Source organism: Hippoglossus stenolepis, chromosome 15 (genome assembly GCF_022539355.2).
Source record: "Hippoglossus stenolepis isolate QCI-W04-F060 chromosome 15, HSTE1.2, whole genome shotgun sequence".
In the NCBI taxonomy this organism is placed as follows: Eukaryota; Metazoa; Chordata; class Actinopteri; order Pleuronectiformes; family Pleuronectidae; genus Hippoglossus; species Hippoglossus stenolepis.
In genome coordinates this window covers 7,762,803-7,781,740 of record NC_061497.1, presented here as the reverse complement: position 1 = coordinate 7,781,740, position 18,938 = coordinate 7,762,803, and the positions used below count along the sequence as shown (strand labels likewise).

The following is an 18,938-nucleotide window of genomic DNA, read 5'->3' as shown; positions in this document are numbered from 1 at the left end:
ATTTTCCCTTCATTTTCTTAAATTATTCTATTGTCCCATCAGACTGCAGTGTTGTATACATTCACAGCTGTCAATCCATTTTCCTGCTTTTTAACTTGCATGATAATTTACACACAGTCCCTACACCACTGATGCAAGTCACTTCCTCTCTCTCTTTCTCTCTCTCTCTCTCTCTCTCTCTTTCTCTCTTTCTCCACCCAGCTGTAGATCAGGATGCATGAATTCTGGGTAGGAGGATAGGGGCTGAAATAAGAGAGAGGGAGAGAGAAAGAGAGAGAGGGGGAAAGAGAGAGAGAGAGGAGGTAAAAAGGCAGGACATAGTAGGACAGAGTGTGTTGGAGAGCGGCACACAGTAGCACACTGCTGTGTTGTGGTTATGGAGAGAGCATGGGAGCAGCCGGACCAAAACAAAAGAAGAGAAGGGGGGGATACAGTGAGGACACCGCTTTGGTTTTAATGCCTGATCAATGCGAGGCAGATTAGTTCAGAATCTGAGCATTAGAAAAAAAACAGGAGGGCTCATTTAGCAGCACTGCTTTGCAGGACGAGCTGCCTGCAGACTCCTCTGAGTTTGGACTGAATACCGACAAGGGATTTTTACAGTATGAACTGTCACTCCAAACCTCGAGGACCAGGGGGGACACGAAAACAGAGAGCGGAAAACTAGCTTCTGACATTTGGACTCGCGTAAACAAGACAGCTTGCAGCAGGATCCAATAAACACTCAGGTATGTCTGCTGAATAGAAACACAAACACAAACACACACACACAAGACATTGATTCTGCTGAAGACAAAAAAAATGCTCCTTTTGAATTTTTCATAGTCCTGATCATTCCTGTGTGATGTTGCGGGAACGAGTTTATTCATTTATCTAGCAGTGGGATTTAATGGTGAATTAACACAGCAGGACAGTTGTCACTTAGCGTTAGACAGTGACAACAGACATAGGTCACTTTCATGAGCTCATGATAATATACATGGTACATGAAACAAGACAAAAATGTGTCCCTAGATGACTAAATGTTCTTTTTTTTGCAAGTTTGACATCCCCTTATGAAGGCTGTTGGGAGGGGGGGGGATGAGGAGAAGGAAGCCTTGTCAGAATGTGTTTGCTTTGCTGGACATTTCTGTCATAAATCAAAGCACACACACACACACACACACACACACACACACACACACACACACACACACACACACACACACACACACACACACACACACACACACACACACGGATAAACACACAAACACGCACTCACTTTCACACTGGATATTTTGCTGGACAGTAATGAAATGCCAGACATGCGCACATTATCGCACTGTTGTCAGATGCTGAGATGGTGTCACGTAAATCATTAAAATGACCTCCTGCACACACACACAAGGGGCACATGTGAAATCATGGGTGGTGCACACACACACACACACACACACACACACACACACACACACACACACACACACACACACACACACACACACACACACACACACACACACACACACACACACACTGACGCCCTCTGTGTTCCAGTTAAATGCCCACGAAGCCGTATGAACCCTCTACTGTAGCATCAGTGTATACATTATGGCCTCTTTCCAAGGCGAGCTGAAAGTGGAGGACAGCTGAGTGGAGGCTGGTGGCTACAGCATGACAGACATCACAATGAGACAAGAGAGAGAGAGTTCACCACAGGAGCCAAGTGTTGAATTTTACTCCACAAATAAATTATTCCGTGTGCTGTCAGACATCGAGACGAGATCTGTGAAGTTTGTTTGAAATGCTAATAACACATCTAACTTGTTCTCGCAGCCACAGCCTCCTCTTATCATCAGCACCAACACACCGCCAGTCCCATTTCTTACCCCGTCACATCAGAACTTTGAAAGTGAGAGTGTAATTTCCTCAGCCCGATCGAAATTCGTCAAACAATTTTTGACAACCCTAGTTATCTTTTTATTGTGTATTATTTGAAGCAGAGCCATGTCTCAATTGTAGGCCTGTGCATTGTTTCAATTTGTCCTGCTTACTCATGCATTCCCTTCACAGCACCGTCTCAAAATGCCTCTCACTGTAAACTTGTTCCTCTCTTACTTCTAGAGGGATGTAATGGTGTGGAAACTCTGTCGCTCCCTCAAATTATCCCACTTTTGAGTCAGTCCGACAAGGGATGGGGAGGCGAGCGGCTGACCTGACGACTCCGGTTCCAGTTTTAGGTGTCCCCGCTCTGGTTGGAGTGCGTGGTTTGAAGACAACGGGAGGAGACAGAACTGGAGGGGCCCTGCTGCAAGCGTGGGGACTTCATTCCAGCATTGGTGTTCAGACGTCCCCGGGGAAAAGCAGACCACCTACCCAGCACAGTGTATTGCTAACTGATACGCTCTCCACGGCATCAGATAGAATTACTCCAACATCCAACAGCTGTATTACCAGCGAAACGGAGTACAAGGAGATAATACTGCTAACAAAGAGTTACAAGGAGAAAAGGGCTATTTTAAAACAGAAATGTGGGGAATCCAAGACGAAAAAGGAAGTGACTTTCAAAGCACTTGGAGGTGAGGCCTCTAAGGATGTGGCCTGCAGTCAGAGGAACAGTTGTGGGACTTATTGCTACGCCAGGGCAATCAAGACGAACCCGCACTTGGCAGGGAATGCAACCAGTGTCAGGCCTAAACTCAAATCTGCCGCCCGCTACATCAATGGCAGCGTGGTGGATTCAGAGGCGATCGGTGGAATCAGCGCGGATAGCGATGAGGCGGAGCCAGTAAACAGTGCCACCTCTCATGGAAGGGACCAAAACAGAGTGCAAAGTCATAATGCAGAGCAGTCTGGGAGGATGGCACTGTTTTCTGCTGCCCAACATTTTGGGATGCCACGCAAAATATGCATCCTTTGCGGTGGGAGACAGACTGTAACCGCAGGGGCTGCCACTTTGGGGGAGAAAAGCCCTGCTGCTGACGATTGCCCATTAAAGTCAGCCCTCACCACGCTTTCAACTACCGCGCTTTTCCAGATGCCCCATACTGAGGGAGACACAGACCTCAAGGCAACCCAGCATCAAACCCCTGACAACAGTACAGACAGAGTCCATCCACAAATATTATATCTTAACGAAGAACTGAGGTATAGAAAAACACCACATCCGGCATGTCCGGTGCACTCTAGAGGCAATCTGGTCCCTTTGTCATGTGCACATGCTGCTGCTGATACAAAATCCCTTACCCTAACCCAACCCACAACCATCCTACAAGCTAAAACCATCACAAAAGCAAGTGTAGAAATAAGAAAAGATGACGCAAGTTTAAAATCCTCTGCAAAACCTACACAGGACGGTAAAATCCCCCGACCGACGAGTCTCATGCTGACTCCACAGATGGCCACGGCCACCAGACCCAACGACCCGCATTCACACACTTATCCTAAGCTCGTCAAGATGCCGCAACACAACTTTATACAACGGAATGTGCCTCAAAGTGTGTGTGTATCTGTGCATGCTACACCTAAAAAGACTCTGTTGCCAGCTCCCCATTCATACACTACAGCCGTGGGACCTGGAAACACCTCCGACACTCACACGACAACCACGACCTTTAACACGGCACTGATGTCCTCAAAAATCGCACCTACTAAAGCTGCTAATGCTGAGGATGAAATTAAACTGCTGCAATCAATGCACACGACTCGAGTGAACGCGGCAACAAACACAACTGATAGCCCGCAAATGTCTCCAAAATGTCCGACCCTATCTAAAGCAAGCGAGGCAACAGACAATGTTGATAAAGGAGACGCAAGTGTACGACATAGGGCTGCAAGTCCGCCATCTACTTCACGCAATCCATCTCAGAAACCACAAGAAAGTCCATCGTCAAAGGTTAACGTTAGCCCACCTGCACGTCCCCATTTGGCTCATACACCCCAGAGCACTTTGTATCATAACCCTGCTTCAGATCAAACTAGACATACAACCATTAAGCGTGACGCTAAATCTGAGGCGAGACAATTTCACCCGATTCAACCAATGTCCTCAAATTCTGAGCCTGCAATTCATGAACCTACAGCGTCAGTTAACACTGCAGCAAGTGCAACTGGACCCCCACGTTCAAGACCCCGGTTTCCTTCAAGTCCCGGTTCCCCATCTACACATCACAAGACTGTATTTAAAAGTATTGCCCTCAAGAACTACTCAGGCAGCATGAAAAATGTACCGTCTACAGCCAGCTCCTCATCACCGACATTGACAGAAAGACAAAGAAACGTCTGTGTATCAAGCACAACTATGCTTCAGCCAGCAGACAGAAAACAAGAAGAACTTTATCGTAACGAAGCGTCACGCAAAAATAAACCCGGTCATGCAACTCCAGCCAATGAAAACTCTGCTTTCTGCTGCGTTTCCAATCAGGAACACAAGTCCAAAACAACTCTGCTTATATTATCTAGGCCACCGAATGTGTCAAAAAGCCATAACAGAGACAGTGGTGCGAGCGCCCACAATTCTGAATCAATAATGAATCCCGACGCTGAATCACAAACTGATAAGAACAAATTCGGTGGTAATCTAAGCAACGAATTTGTGTCGCATGAGTCAAAACGCCAGGAAAATTCAAATCTATCACAGGTCACTAAGCTTCAGAATCACATTTCCTTAATTAAGTCAAGCAGCATTTGTCTGCAGGGCTGCATAAACACAGAACAGCAAAGGGTTGCGCAAGGATACACAAAAACAGAGCATGAGGGATACTGTGCTCCTGTCCCACCAGTGAAAAGAGCCCAGGAGACAGATTCAAACGCAGAACATTTTACCTTGGGTGTATCACCCAGGCATGCAAATATAAAGCTTAAATCCCATGCAGATAAACAGACACATTCCACTTCTGTCACAGCACAAACTAACTTCCATAGCTCATCAACGGCAAACACTAGAGGACAAGTTGACCCCAACCCCTCATCTCCTGTCCATCAAGACTCTCATACAGATACATCCTCTCTTCTGCAAGCTCATGCAGGTCTTCCCGTCACTGCACCAGCCACATTGAAAATCGAGGAAGATCTTTGTGCACACACAGGCCCTGGTTGTAATTTCATTTTGCAGTCGTCAAAAATGCACTTGGTATCCCAGCCCCGGCCCCAGTCCCGCGAGGCAGAGGCAATCGCCAGAGCGGATTCGAACTCGAGCCCTGCTCCCCCCCGGCCCTGCCCGGTGGACTCCAGCCTGGCTCACTCCCACCCGGCTGATGCAGCCATGTTGCTGCCCAGCTCCCCACAGTGCTGCAAATCAGCAGCCCTACAGCAGAAGCTGGAGACGGTGGAGGCCAGCCTGGCAGCCAACAAGGACAGGATCACTACTCTGCTTAACATTATCCACGACCTCGAAACATGCCACACACCCACCAGCGGGTAAGAGCAGGCGTTGGTGTGTGTCTTTGTGTGTGTGTGTGTGTGTGTGTGTCCGCAGGTTATGCTGTACATTGTGAGGACCAGTTTGACATTTAGACCTTAGCGAGGAGATTTTTTCCCCCCATATTAACACCCACATTAACTTGAAGTGACAAATCATGGAGGCAAATCTTATAGCCAAGCTGTGCACCTCAACTGTGCTGCATCTGGTGATTGAAAAGTAGTTGAAAATGAACGAAACTAAATTTGCAGGAGATGTAATTGATGGTTTATTTTTTATTTCATTTAGATGCAGCAAATTGTCTGTGATTTTATTCACTTTCTAAAGACACTGAACTACCGTCCACACTGGTTCAACCAATGTGGGTAAACTTCATGAGACAAATCCATTACATAAACTATGATATAAGACAAAACAGATACTATTGAAAGGCCACCACACCGTGAAGACATTATAAAGTTTTTTTCGGTCCATATTTATGCTTTAATTCAGGGTTCGTGGCGTGATGATGCAAATCTGTAACATTGCAAGTTTGCAAACAGGTTTTGTGGACGTGCACCTCAGTGTGACAGAAACCTACTTGGGCATTTCAGCAGGGCACGTCTCGGAGAGATTTATTTAGCTGTGTAACTCTTCTGGGACAAATAACAGGAATTAAAACGGCCTGCTGGCAATGTGCCTCCGTCAGTCATCCTCATCCGGAGTAATGCGCTAATAAGTTGTGACTGCCTCTGCGGTCATGTTTCAGAATAACCAACTCCTAATAAGCGACATAATGCTTGTTATACAGCTCATCACTGCCATCAGCGACAGTCTGAATGATTAGCAGACAGAGATGATGAGCGGGGAGAATATCAAACAGTGGATCTGGAGCAATGAGTGTTTTGGATGTTTATTACATTGCACACATCAGTTTACTTTTGTTCATTTCAGTCGGCGATGCTTCAAAACTGGAAAGGACCTGCAGAACTGCTCGACCTGCCAGAAAACTGCTTGTATAATCTACAGGTGAGATAACAGTGACATCCAGGGTCTTGTCTTTAAGCACTGCATTGAACTGTAAGTGATCAGAGGAGCTCCGGAATTCAACTCTTGCCCCAAAAACAAAACTATGGCTACAGAATATAAATTCCATGAATACATCGTGTGTTATCACCTTGAGCTATTACATGGTGTTGATTATAGGGAGGCTCCGTTTGATAAAGTTGAAAATTAGTTTGGATTGAGAAACGTTCCCATGAGAGGAGATTAATAAAATATTAGAAAGAAATTAATTTTTCAGGCTCAAACTTGATAGACATTTTATAATTGCTACTGGGTGGCTCTTCGCTTAACTCGGACAAAAAGAAATGTACCGTAAAATCAATTTGAATAAAGTCAGAAAAATCTGTTTAGACTTTTACTGTTTCTTCTCACTTGTTTCTTCATTACTTTTCCTATTAAACATGGTGACATGTGCAGCTGCGGAGTCAAGTCAGTGTGCTCAAGGACAAATTCAACATTTGAGTTACAGTTTCAGAAAAACACAACAAGGTTAGGCCAACTTGCAATTCCAGTTGGCAAGCAGTTTCTCACCGTCCTGCTCACTTCACTTCACAGAAAATGAATGACTTACAGTTTGGGCAGCTCACCAAATGAAAAGCTGTGCGCTGCTCATTTGTTTCTTGCTCAGAATACATAGGGAGATTACATTTTGCTCTCTGAGCACGCCATAAATCTTTTGGAACAGCTGTCAAATTGAAGCACTTAACTGCATGTGACTCAATCCTTTCACACGACAGATTTATGGAGATTACGGAGGACTTTTCTAAAATTCAGGCAAGCAAAAAGGAATAGTTCCTGCCTACGCAGCCTGTATAATGGATTCAGCGTATGTTTGCTTACATGGCGGTTTTGATTTCATGTCAAATATTTTAGCAGTTGGAGCGAGCTGAAAGAGCTCAGTAGTATCTTCAAATGAAAGATTAAGCATTTCGATATTTGCACATCCTGAAGCAATTTTAAAGAAGACGTCACTTAAAATCCACCTTTTGAGAATACAAATAAAAGAAAAATGGATGATATAGACACGTTTTCCGATGGTGGTCTGAGAAAAAACTTTAGGTTTTCAAAGATGTAGTGTGTTAAAGCGTAGCATGTAAGAGTCCTCTTATGCTGCCTTTGGTCTAGGTTTGCACCAATTAGATGAAGTGTTGCATCAGTTGGAGGCGACAGACATATAAAAATCTCAACAATACTCTGTAAAGAAAGGAGGCTAAAGGAGGCCAGGAAATCTAAAAGTCTTCTCATCATCTTTTTTCTTTTTTGGAGGGGGAGGCTCATGCTCCACAAAGGAAATCCTAAAATGGTGTTTATCTTGAAATACTCAGAACATTCCCCCCTTGATCCACTTACTTTCAAAACCGCTTTTGCATGACAAAAAGATGTTACGTAAGTCGATTTGCTGACTGGTGTGTGTGTGTGGGTTGGCATCTGATCCCTAAAGGCCAAGTGGATGATAAGAGCCCCCCCGGGAATAAAAGATGTGTATGTACCTTCAGAGAAAAAGGATACCCTGCTGGGGGAATGTCTTCCTGCCCAAACCAATCAACCGCTTGGAAATCTGACTAGCACAGAGCTTCCCACAGTTTGAGTGGTACCGCACAAAGCAAAGGGAAGTGTAGCGACACAGTTTACAGTGATGTGTGGGATATATCAAAACAGCCCTCTGCTGTTAAGAGAAATGAGCTGGTGAAATGCAGACCTCACACAAGGAAGAACTCATTTGCATTCTTTGGCAAGAGCTGAATTTAGCTGTTTTCAGACATGAACTCTGCGGAATGTTCGCACAACGGGGTCTGACCCAACTCTGGAGTTTGCCTTTCACGTGTCGAGAAGGAGGTTCTCTGGTTCACAACAACACAGAGATCTCAGCCTTTAGATGATGGGTTGCAAAGCATGTAGGAGGGATGTATAAATACCGCTGATCACGTGTTTTTGTTTACAGCATATTAATATCAGCGTCGGTGCATATCACCAAAAGGTCTCGAACCTCACGTTTGTGTCCGTCGTGTGTTAGAAATGTCATCAATGCTCGCCCTTCCTCGGAGTGAATCCTCCAGATAATCATCTGCTGTATTCTCACATGGTCTCAGACATAATCCAGAGGTATTTCCAAGGGGGTTGGCAGGAGAAACTCCGGAAAACGTCCGCAGCAACTGATTTTGACATTTGCGTTCTCACCTACAGCTCCTTCAGATTTGAGGAGATTATCTGGAGTCTAGTTCATGTCTGAAAGCAGCTTTTGATAACTGTTTCTATTTCTTACGTTATTTGGGTGGTTTTAGTAATTTTGAGTTGCATGTCTGTTGTGTCCAGTGTGGAGTACGACTTCAGGCAGCAGGAGAGACGCTTCGCGGAGGTTCTGAATCGCTCGGCGGGGGGGAATAACGCTTTCTCCATGCATCTGTCCCCGCATTTGAACTTCGGCCTGCTCAGAAAAGTCATCATTAAGAGCTTAACAAAATCAAGAGTGAAAAGCAAAAAGCTGTGCAAGACTCTCTTCAAATGGCTGCCCAGGAAAATCCAGCAGGTGTAGATCTCTTCACAACAGCCTGGTGCTGTTTGACAGCCATTAGCCTGTGTTCCCAAGTGACCAGCAGAAGCCTCTGCAGTGGACTTTCGTGATTCGCCTCCTCCTCACAGAATGGGATTACTCTGAATTAGGTTCTTGCCCGGTGGAGTTCCACTCCCCTGCACACTGTCAATGCTTATAAGCAGGATTTTGTACTCAAACGTGCCCCTTCTCTTTGTGACCTTCACCATCACCCCAAAGGATTTCTATACATCACTTTTGGAAAATTTAAGGTTCATTTGTCCTCAACTTGCCTGCTGGAAAATTAATCACTCACCACGGCCTCAGATTTAATTTAAATTTCCGAATGAGAACCTGTTCTCTTAAGACTGTTATGATTGATGCACTACAAGTTTCCCCAAGAAGACATTTCTCCTTCATCTGTCCCCTAACCTGCTTCTCCTCAGAATAAATGTGCGAGATGAATCAAGTTTTTGAGATGATTTATTAAATGCATCTGAATTTACTGACAGTTGATTTGTCTGTAAATCTGTTTGTCTATCCAGAACTTTGTTTAAACTGTGAATGTTAAACAGAGCTTTATCCGTTTATGAATGAAATAAACACAATTTTCAGCTAAGAAAAAAGGGCTTTTGTGCATGTTTCATGGCTGCAAACTGGTCATCAGGGTGCAGGAAGTAGAGAAACGCTCATTATGCTTTGGCCAATTGTGTCGATGGTCTCCAAATCCCCGAACAATATCAACTTCACAAAGGGTTTCTAAGTAAAACAATGATGTGACGAATGGCTGCAATGAAGCATGAGTCGCAATCACAGCGTTTATGTGAACTGACACACACACACACACACAGACACACACTCACTCTCACACACACACACACACACACACACACACACACTCACTCTCTACACACACACACACACACAGGGACATACAAAGCAAACCGGAGCATCCACAAACCTTGGACGGTTTCACTGAAGCTTTCATAAATTATCAATGTTAAGGGAGATGCAGAAAAACTTAGGATAAAAGCTCACGGTTTGAGTAATGACTGTATGAACAGTCAAGCATAAGTAACGGTAAGTCAAGCACAGACTGTGACATTACGCTTTGAGCAGACTTTAACTCAGAAAAGCTTTAATTAAAAACACCTCTAAGAAGAAATAATACCGAGTGAAAATGAAATTCTTTTAACAATGGCACTAGAGGGAAATAACTTTAACAGCCTTCTAGCCTCATGGGGGGAACACAGCTCTGCCACTAAGATGCATTTAACAACTGTCGACTGGAAATTATAACGCACGCACAGTTGCAATGTTCAGCTAATGACCAAAATTCTAATTATTTCAGCTGCCCAACTGCAACCTATAAAGATATGTCACAAATACAAAAGGTAAAGCATCGTGAAATATTCATTTTCGACTGTTCAAACACTAAAACCAGAAGAATACCAACAAACGTTGTTTTCATACTGTCTTTAAATGTATAACGATCACAAAATAAGTTCATGTCACGTTTAAACATCAAGTGTGTTTACTGTTGTATATGAGACCAAAGAGTCACATAAGGTTTTTTTGTAACACGAGAGAGTGTGAGGCAAATGTGATCAATCGCTGATCCGAGCTGGGGACCACACGTTTTTTAAAGGCAGGGTTGGAAAGTTGTTGAGACACTTTTTTGCCCTGTCCTAATTCACCCCATAGCCCGACCACTTGGCCCTACCACTTTGTTTTGCGCGTGGCCGTGAAGGGGTAGTGTCGTCCCATTGTGGTGTAGGGGTAGTGGCCAAATAGCCCTTCAAACACCCCTTCAACTGTAGTGTATTCAGGACCCCCCTAAAAACGGGGTAGACGGAAATTCCCAAATGCCCCCAAAAATTATGAAATCTTGCAAAATAAACAAAAAAAACAATGTTTGTGGCCCTTGCAGGACTGTAATAAAGATGACCAATCATTTTAAGTGTAGCCTGCTGTAACCAACTGGCATATGATAATGCATTATAGATAATATAGGCACTAGATATTGAAAGCGGACAATAAATAACCAAAAACTAAAAGATGGTTGCACGGATTCTTTTTTCTTTTCTTTTACCGTCCAACAAGTCAAACAATGTTGAAATGTGAGATTACAATTATATATCAGTGAAGGACTTTTTCAACATTATTGCCGAATTAGTATGTATACATGTGTCATACAGTTGTTCTAATGGGCCTATAAGCAGTGTCAGTTAAACACAAACCATTTTCCTTAACTGAAGCTAGAAGTGACACGTCAAATGTGGGCCAAAACTACATCTATGTATGTGGAATGTTCTCCTGTCACAGAATTAACTCCAAAGAGACACTGCCACGATACTTACAAACAGGGACAAAGTTCAAACTTATAAATGTGAATAACAGACTGCAGCCATGCTAGTTTATGCAGAGGACTCTAAACTGTCTACTTGAAGGTTCTGGTAAGATTCTGTGGTTCTCTCATAATGGACCTGCCGATTTTGAGAAGTGGTTCTGCTCAACACTGTATTGATTTAACAGCACTGCACTGAGCCCGACAGCCAAAGACAAATAGGTCCATAAAAAAAACAAAATACACAGCCCAGACCACATATTGCATTTATATGATCAGAGAATCCCACAGTGACTGGAACTACTTGTCCCTTTATGTGATGATAAAAGTGTCAAATTGCTAAATGGTTAAACAAGAAGTCGCACAATATCACATCTGAACTTCTCTGTAGCTGTAAAAGTTTTAGTGGAATTCACGTAATGGCGGAGAAGAACAATTTACTGTCTTTCAGTTATGTAATCAAACCATTGTATTGCTACTTTTGAAGTGTGGCAGCTGGGTATAGAGCTGCAGACAGATACTGAGGGAAAATTACAGAATCAATACCAACATGTCTGTTATGCCTCAGGAGATAATTCAGCACCAGTCAGGCATTGAGCTGCTGTGCTGGTGCTCTTCAGACGTCACACTTCACACTCCCCTAAATAACTGCAAAGGAACCTGTTAAACGGTTCAGTAAGTAGCAATTTTCCCTTTAAGTCCCTCTTTATTTACAGTTGAATGTTACCTATTTAAAAACACATTATTCTGCATGTACTGTCTCACAAAGTCAAACCTTGCAGCGTCCAGATTTGGTCTTGAACATAACGATATATAGTTATAGTATATTAAATGATTCACAGCCCTTTGGACCAGTTTTGGTTTTAATGTTTTATATTTTCTATAAAGGTTTTCATGAAAATGAAAAAGTAATTGGAAGAATCCTCCTGCTACAATGATTCAAGCTTCCTGTCTTGGAATGTTCCTCTTATAGTCACACATGTTTGTACAAAATCAATTTAGTGCTGTTTTTTCTTAAAGTTTCTGTGTGTACGATTTAGTGACATCTAGTGGTGAAGTTGCATGTTGCAGCTGAATAACCCTCACCTGAACCTTCCCTTCCAAACATGAAAGAGAACCTGTGGTAGTCTTCAGTTGTCATACAAACTCAAAAGGTGTTTAGTTTGTCCAGTTTGGGCTTCTGTCAAAAAAACATGGCGGCCTCCGTAGAGAGGACCCACTCCTGATGTAAATATAAAGTATTTAAATATAAAATGGCCCATTCTAGGGTAAAGAAAACAACAATATGTACAATTTAGATGATTACATGATTACTTGTGAAAACATAGCTAGAATTATTTGATATGCAATTTCTGCCTTTCAGCTAAATCTTACTTGTCTAAGTGCAGTCTTCTCATGACTTTTCCAAGCACATGCCGATTATAAAGAGTGTATTTTGCCCCGGTTTGAAATGACATTGCAAAATAACCTAATATGTAACAAGTATGACAACAGTTACAAGTGTAAGACAGCTGTAAATCTGCACGTGTGAACACTACATATATCAAAAACAAACATAAAAGGTCCTTCTATGATGGCAGTTCAATTTGCTGCCGTTGGTGAAAAGCAATGCGCTTGAAATCAGCAGCACAAATCAAGCACTGTCAGGCCCATTATGAGGGAACAAATAAAGCCTGTTAGGTGAAAAGCTTCAATCTCCATCAAGTGACATTGCTGATATGTACTCTGTTCCAAGTGACTCCCTGTAAGGTGAAAGAATTACTTTGGCTGCCAACACCACTGAAAGTGACGCCACAGTCTGCAGCTCTCTGCAGCCTTCAGCCACTTTCAGCTCATTATTTTGGTTCACTGGTCCGTCTGGTTGAGGTCCAACGACTTTCACCAGCCCCTGCAATATAAAAAACTGGGGGCAGCTGCCAGCTCACAAGCTCAAACATGTTGTGTCCTACCTGTGCAGTGAAAGGTGCCAGAGCACTGCAGCAGGGCTTTTTCTGGTTTTCAAAACAGGACTTAGGGGTGAGAGGAAATATGACAGGGGACTTTCTCATAGACACTATATGAGCAAAGGTGAGGGTCATGGGGCAATGGCAGCCAAGCTATCTCCAACCTCTGAGCCCATCAGCTGTCGTCTGATTACGAATTAGCCTCTGGAGCTCGTTTCCTTTTATCACACAAGTCAAACATCTGTCCACACAAAATACAGGTGTTGGTGTTTTGGGCCCAGACGACATTTTGACTAGTCTTCATCAACACTTTTGGCCCATGGCTGAAAGTAAGTTAAAAAGCCAATAGCCGAAGCATGTCGATGTGTTCCCCTTCTCTTGCTCTCCGCACGTTTACCTGCGGGCAGCCGAAACCATCTCAAACGTGATTGGTCAAACTAGAAATGGTAACCAGAAGGCTTCCTTTCAACAATAATGTTAGTTAGCCACTCTCGGAGCTCATTGTGTTAAATTAAAAGCTAGGAGATCACCATTACAATTCATTATGGTTTGAATGGGTACGTTTCCTAAGGCTAATAGCGGAAATATAAACTTTTTGCTATATTATATACAGGCGACTTTCTGTTCTATTTTCACATTCTTACCAATTATAACGTCACTTTTTTCTGGCACCTGCATTATTCATCTGTCAGTTGATTTTGTCAGTTGTTTCAGTAACTACTGGACAGACTGCTATGAAAGATTTAAATGGACATTATGTGGTCCCCAGAGGATGAAAGCTGCCCACTTTGGTGATCCCAAATAAATGCTGTTATCATGGAAACCTGATTATGCTAATATTACTTAGTGCAAACTGAAAGCGTGCCACAAACACACAAGCTGTCCCGGAGGGTCCACTCGTGCTGATTTGCATTTTTTTGCATTTCTGAACCACCATAAGCTATACGTAGCGCCGATGATTCATGCCTGCTTTTAATCCAGTAAAACATATGCTAATCATTCGAAAATGCAATACAGCGTAAAATGTTACGATAGTAGCAAGGGTAATAAATGCCTATTTACCCAAAATGCCCTTTACCAGAAAGGGATCCTGTATTTGAAATTCAGGCAGCAGAGAGATATTATTTCTGAAACTCCTCAAGTGGCATAATTGGACTAAAGTGGAGACTCTGAGCTAAAGGTAGAAATATTTGTTTGAATAAATAATGCATGTATTTAAGTTCTGTCCACCCCGTGTTAGGCAGTTTCAAAGAGATTCATTTCTGCTGCAGTACTTTTCTCCACAGGCAGCCTGCTGTGCACTGACAGTCATTTTCTTTAGACGGAATTTCTGTGCAAATTGGCCTGTAAGTTGTCTTTCCAGCACAGTGAACAGTGAATGGCTACAACTACAGTTTATGTAGACTTTTATTTCTGTTGCCGACATAATCCTGTTTCTAATCCGTTGTAATATCTGTTAACAATGAGTGTGAGAACGAGTGTCACTTTTTTTCCCCTTTAAATTAGCTCCGTCAGTGTCATTGTAATGTTTCACACAATGAGATGCACTATCAGCTTCAACCTTGCTGTGACACCAAGAGTGTTTATTGTTTAATCCCACCTCTCCCTGTGGGGAAAAAAAAAAAAACTCAAGGATTTTTAACAACAGAAGGACACAGAGTTCTCTTTTGTTCGGTAAAAAAAAAAAGAAAGAAATGTCCTGTGAATACCAATGTGATGCTTTTATGCAAATTGTGATCTCTGTCGTGCGCTCGGTGTGAATGACCACTGCTGGGGAAAGAGCTGCCTTTTAGTAAGCCAAATATGCTTATAGCCAATCTATCACCTAAAAGCAAATATGCTTTTAGCCTAATACATCATCCTATTCAGGACTCTACATTCATCTTCTGTCATATAAAATGATATCAAATGTCTGAGACACTAAATACACTAAATATATCCTGCTCTCAAACTTGAACCTGTGCTAGAGTTAAGTTAATAGTTAAAAATACATAATTTTAAATACATTTCACACAGCAACAGTAACAATTACTCACACTTACAGATGCTGAGTAATGTTGGTTTTCACACGTGTCATGTGAATGTGACAAAAGTTAAAGATTTATGGGGGGAAAAAACAACACCTTGAGCAAAGGAGTGTCTCAGACTATGTGGAGGAGCCGGCCCTGTGCATCTTGTTTACAGATCTCAACAAACCCTGGTGCTGGTTGGTCAGACTAACAGGTTGCACTGTGGGATTCTGTTACATCTTCACCTTCACCTCCTTAACAGCAGGTCACGAACAAAACTCATATTCAGACTCTCAGGATGCCAAGTCTGCAGCTGCTGCTGAAACTATGTGGACTGCATCAGCATGGTGAACTTATTTATCTCTATTTTATCCCTATCGATTATTATTGCATGTATTTACTTATAGAGACAAAGAGGGTTGTTTGCTTGGTAAGCTGATCGGTGTTAAGAAATTAGAAATGGTTTCATAAATGACTGTATTTCTGTTGCAACTGACCTATTGGTGTATATATGTATAATGCAAAAAATGTTTTATGCTTCCATAATTAAGTACCAACTCCCATTAATCTTAGGATACTACATTTTTCTCATGAATATATTGTACCATATTGACACCTCTATTAGCCTAAACAAATTACACTATTTAAGGGAATTTAGAGTTCACAGAAAGGTTAATTAAATTAATTAAAATTAAATAAGAGTCACATTTATATTTGCAAAGAATGAGAAATAGCTTGATAACAATAATAGTAAAAGTGACACCAAGTAAAGCATAGAAAATAACATAAAAATTCATAAAGTCATAAAAAAAATATAATAATAAATGTCTAAATGCTAAAATAAGCATGACCACCCACGAATTATATTACAATAATAAAAAACTGAATTAGGTTAAATCAGGGGGATGCGGTACGATTTAAGTAGGTTTTAAGGTTTGGTTTAAAGGATACTGACTCAGCCTGCTGTTTTTATGGTGTCAAAACAACAACACTTCATAAAGTACGTGGTTCTCTGGGCTGTGGATTTAAATAGACATACGTGTTGAGTGATCTGATGTGACACGGTTAATTTGTGTTGGTGTTAAACAGTTTTTAAGCTTCAATGTGGTAACGTGCAATACAATGTTAAACCAATTACATCATGAGATAAATTATTAGGTTACATTTTCGCATTTCTCAGCACCAGCACAGTTTGGATGCAGAGTTTGATGTCTTCCTGTATAGTGGACGTATGAAATTAAGTCAAATATAAGACTAATCTTCAATCATTGCATCTGACTAAATAGTGGTTTGCTATCAAACCATCACTATTTGTCTGTTCTGGACAGTTAACATGCAACTAAACTAAATACAGAATCATGAGGCGGTCAGGATGACCTGAGCCTGAAGTATGGTTGTCAAAAAAAAAAAAAATACATGCTTACATTAGGAACTGTGACCTCATTGGACAAACTGCTACTGTTGTGTGAATGTGGCCAAACATTCAACAGCTTCTCACGCAGAGGATTTTAGTTCCCATGTCAGTATCTGTTTGTCTGTTTACTTCCGTTTTTTTAAATTCATATTCTTTTTTCTGCCGTTATAGCCACCAAATATAAACACTCCTCTCCTGTCAGCTTTGCTGTCAGTTGGATTCCCAGACAGAGACTAATGAGTCATTTTGACGTGACGACTGGCTGGCAGTGGTCCTTTGGGGACGCGGAGGGGTTGAGGAGGGCAGATTAGGGTCTGCGCTCACTCCTCCTCTCAGGGTCGAGAGTCCTCCGGGGGGCTATAGAGGAGCAGTAATGCGTTGAGATGGGAGAGATTGGCTTCCCCGGGGATTTAGATGTAATATGACAGAGCACAGTGGAAGTGGAAGGCGAGGGCGCTGACTGCATTTCCCCACAAGAGAGCAGGGGATTGCCTCTGGCTTTCATATGGCCTTGAACGTGGTGAAATTTGGCTTGATAATCCCGCGTAACACACAAACAGCAATTTCCACTCCTACGTCCATTATGGGCCCCGACTTCACTTTGTCATGTTCAACACGGTGTGGCACTATTTTTAAAAAGAATGACAAAGCGTTGATATAGCACTTCCACTGCAGGAGATAACCTTGTTCTCCTCAAGAGACAAACAATATTAGGATCACACATGCAGTACTTTGTCCAGAAACTCCTTGGAAACTTTGAATAATGTGAAGAAAAACCCACTATATCTGGTCATCAGTTCCTTTACTGCCCCAAGGTGGGCAATTCATTAGGCAGACAAGGATCTGGACAGGCAGTGATACCACACACATACTGTACAAACACACAGAAGGCAAGCAAATGATGTACAACACATCAACAATATGAAAATGTGAAATTTAGCACCATTAGATAAATAAATAGTGCAAAACCCATCAGCTGCAGTGGAGCTGTTTCTGCCGTTTCTACCATCTGCTGCCGCTCCATCATGATTTCAATGCTATTTTCCCCAGATCTTAAAGGTACAATGCAAAATGTGAATGAAAACAAGACTAATCCTACAGCAAATGTATTATTTCATAGTAGCTGTTATTTTAAAGCTTTGTTTAAAGTTGCATTACAGGAAAAATCTAAACAAACTTAAGCCTTCTGATATGGTGTTGTCTTTATATTATTTGAAAAACTGCGTTAATACTGATTACCGTGATCATTTTTGTATCTGTTATCATGATATTGGCTGATGAAATAAACACAAGTAAGTTTTAAATACCAAATATGACTTTTCATTTTCACTCTTGTCGAGGTTTTAGTGTCTAACATGTTTTCTTTGTATCTAAATTAAAAATCTCGCCTCAATTACAACAGAACTTTATGCTTATTACCAGAAAAAGAATTACCACCAGATGATGACTCAACCACCTAATTATAAACTTCAAGTGAAAATGTCTGTTTGAAGTTATAGAAATGAAAGAATTTTTCATTCGCTACAGTCTGTTTTTATTTTTATTTTGATCTAGACGACAGCTTTGATGACAGGAGACAGGGCGGGTTCGGGGGTGCAGAAACACAAAGCAGGTCAGATCAGCAGCCTTGAAAACGGCGAGGAACAGCTTGTTAGTCAGAAACATCACTTGGGGCTCACTCACATCTTGTTAGCGCGCCCATGTGAAGGAGCATGATTGGCAGACGACGCAGCTGGAAGTTGGTTTTAATTCCTGTTATTGGCCAAGAGGAGTCTTATTCCTACGGCCGGGATAATCTAACACAGCTTGGTCTCCTCTGACGTGCACAGATGCACACGTTTGTCACCAGTAGCTTTACAGAGTATCGGTGGTGTACAAACAAGTGGGACGTGACGACAACAAGCGAGCGACGACACAGCACCATCCTCGTGAAGGTCATTTGAGTGAACTGTAGATAAAAGCTGGAGCCCTGGGTGGGTTCATATTGCCATATATTTTCCATATGAACGTATGTGGATGTAACACACTGTAAAACGATAGTTCTTTTAATTGTATTTTACCTGTAATGGGAACAAGTCTTAGGATCTAAAAGTAAAGTGAGGAGGCTCTCAGATATAATGCCATCGATATTTTTTATTTTTCAATTATTGGAAAAAATTCTAAACCACAGCTCACTGTCTTCTCACTACTATGCAATATTTTATTCAGAAATGTAGTGGAATTAAAGGGATGCACTCAAGTATAGAGCAC

General features: G+C 42.1%; 1 protein-coding gene across 1 annotated transcript; it reads left to right on the top strand.

Annotated features, from left to right (window-relative positions):
• The first annotated feature begins 205 nt into the window (after positions 1-205).
• Positions 206-9,517, top strand: LOC118121776. The gene is made up of 4 exons (XM_035177888.2): positions 206-728; positions 2,107-5,400; positions 6,335-6,409; positions 8,759-9,517. Exons 2-4 carry the CDS (start codon positions 2,177-2,179, stop codon positions 8,976-8,978), a joined length of 3,519 nt encoding a protein of 1,172 aa, XP_035033779.2. The 5' UTR covers positions 206-728; positions 2,107-2,176; the 3' UTR covers positions 8,979-9,517.
• The last annotated feature ends 9,421 nt before the right edge of the window (positions 9,518-18,938 follow it).

Excerpts from the sequence above, each read along its gene's own strand:
- LOC118121776 (XM_035177888.2), top strand. The coding sequence starts at position 2,177 with ATGGGGAGGCGAGCGGCTGACCTGACGACTCCGGTTCCAGTTTTAGGT. Across the intron at positions 5,401-6,334 it reads TGCCACACACCCACCAGCGG|TCGGCGATGCTTCAAAACTG; the intron begins GTAAGAGCAGGC and ends TGTTCATTTCAG. Across the intron at positions 6,410-8,758 it reads ACTGCTTGTATAATCTACAG|TGTGGAGTACGACTTCAGGC; the intron begins GTGAGATAACAG and ends TGTTGTGTCCAG.